General features: G+C 39.7%; 1 protein-coding gene across 1 annotated transcript; it reads left to right on the plus strand.

Annotated features, from left to right (window-relative positions):
* Nucleotides 1-305: 305 nt before the first annotated feature.
* On the plus strand, nt 306-1,484 carry LOC140785706 (LEAF RUST 10 DISEASE-RESISTANCE LOCUS RECEPTOR-LIKE PROTEIN KINASE-like 2.2; the record flags this gene model as incomplete). The annotated part of the gene is made up of 1 exon (XM_073133670.1): nt 306-1,484. A coding segment is annotated over one exon (1,179 nt), but the record flags the coding sequence as incomplete, so codon positions are not given.
* Between the last annotated feature and the right edge of the window lie 423 nt (nt 1,485-1,907).

The raw sequence follows: 1,907 nt of genomic DNA on the forward strand, positions 1-1,907 counted from the left end.
AGCTTGAGGTAGACTATTCTGGAATTCAAGTAGCTTGCGCAATAAACAGAAGTAAGTACTACTCGAGCCATTTTTCTCTCTTCAGTATTCATCATATATATTCTGCTATCCTATCCTAATTTCGTTGTTGATTTACCACCTTACAGCCATGGGGAGTTCATCAGACATCACACGATCACCTGTCTCAAATGGCTTCACAGGCAGCGCAATAGGCGACATTGTAGTTTATATCGGTACGCTGGCTGATTTACTCGTGCAGTTAGTAGTATATTAAGTTCTCATTAACATATTTGGGTTTATTTTCTATAGCATCACCAATTGCGGGAGTTATCCTAATAATCCTGACAGCAATTTTGATCTACAAATGCTCCCAGACTAGCTGCTTACGCCGTAGAGTTGCAAATATACGATCCCCCAATGATTATATTACTGCTACTAATGATACTTCTACCTCGTACATGGAGACTCCAGATGTCGAAATGCAAACTGTTAATAGATTGATTGATGACATTTTAGAAGGGAAGATAATTAGATTTACTTCACAGCATCTAAAATATTTCACTCAGAACTACGCAGACAAACTTGGATCAAGTGTTTTTGGCACTGTCTACAAAGGAGAATTTCCTACTGGAGTGCAAGTGGCAGTTAAGGTTCTCCATGACTTGGATAGCAGAGATGAGGAGGAGTTCACAGATGAGGTTACTGCAATAGGAAGAACGGTTCACTTTCATTTAGTTAGGCTTTATGGATTCTGCTTTGAGGCAACACTGAAGGCACTTGTGTACGAGTACATAGAGAAAGGTCCGTTAGATCGATATTTATTCGATCTAAGCCACCGTATTGACTTTGAGACGCTGCATGCGATTGCGGTTGGTACTGCGAAAGGAATCAGATACTTGCATGAGGAGTGTGAGCATAAGATAGTACACTATGATATAAACCCAGGCAACATTCTACTTACAGCAGATTTCTCTCCCAAAGTTGCTGATTTCGGACTTGCAAAGCTTTGTGATAGAGAGAGATCTCACGTCACAATCACAGGAGCAAGAGGAACTCCAGGTTATGCTGCACCAGAGCTGTGGATGTCACTGCCTGTCACTGAGAAGTGTGATGTCTATAGTTTTGGAATGCTCTTGTTTGAGATCCTTGGAAGGCGTAAGAACCTTGAGTTAGACAAGCAGATTGAGAGCCAGGAATGGTACCCAAGATGGGTCTGGCAAAAGTTTGAACAAGGGCAATTTGAAGAAATATTATCTCAAGCTGGTATTGAGGATGAACACAGAGAGAAGGCGAAGAGATTGTGTAAGATTGCATTGTGGTGTGTTAAGTATCATGCAGAGGAAAGACCTTCCATGAGTAGCGTGGTGAAGATGTTGGAAGGGGTAGAAGTAATTGTTGCTCCTAGAAATCCATTTGCACACATGGCTGCTTATACTGCAGGCTCATCTCTGTTCAGAGACACAGAGAGTGATTTCTCATATTGAGAGAGAACATAAAATCGATAGTAATTATCTAAGTTTCTATTATGAAATCCAAAGATAGAATTGATTGTAGATATTTATCTTTCGCACTAATGTTTGCATAGGTGAAGTTGTAAATTAAGCACTACAATGTTTGAAAGCTTATTCCTCTATCTACATACAAAGTTTTCTGTTTTCCCTTGCATAGACAGAATTATTTTTCCCACAAGTGCTTGTGCAGGTCCCATTTTCTCCCTGACAGACAGAGAATAAGAAGCAAGCTCTCTTTTATCAATAGGTAGATCTTTGATTGGGTGAATATGACAGTGGCTTCGCATAAATATTGGCTCAAACAAGAGATTACAACAATATGGGCCTTAAGAAAGTTCAGAGAGAACGAATGTAGAAATTTCTCTGTCGCAAAATAGAAATACAGAGCATAAAACT

This window comes from Typha latifolia, chromosome 4 (assembly GCF_019914945.1).
Source record: "Typha latifolia isolate L0001 chromosome 4, TyphaL0001v2, whole genome shotgun sequence".
In the NCBI taxonomy this organism is placed as follows: Eukaryota; Viridiplantae; Streptophyta; class Magnoliopsida; order Poales; family Typhaceae; genus Typha; species Typha latifolia.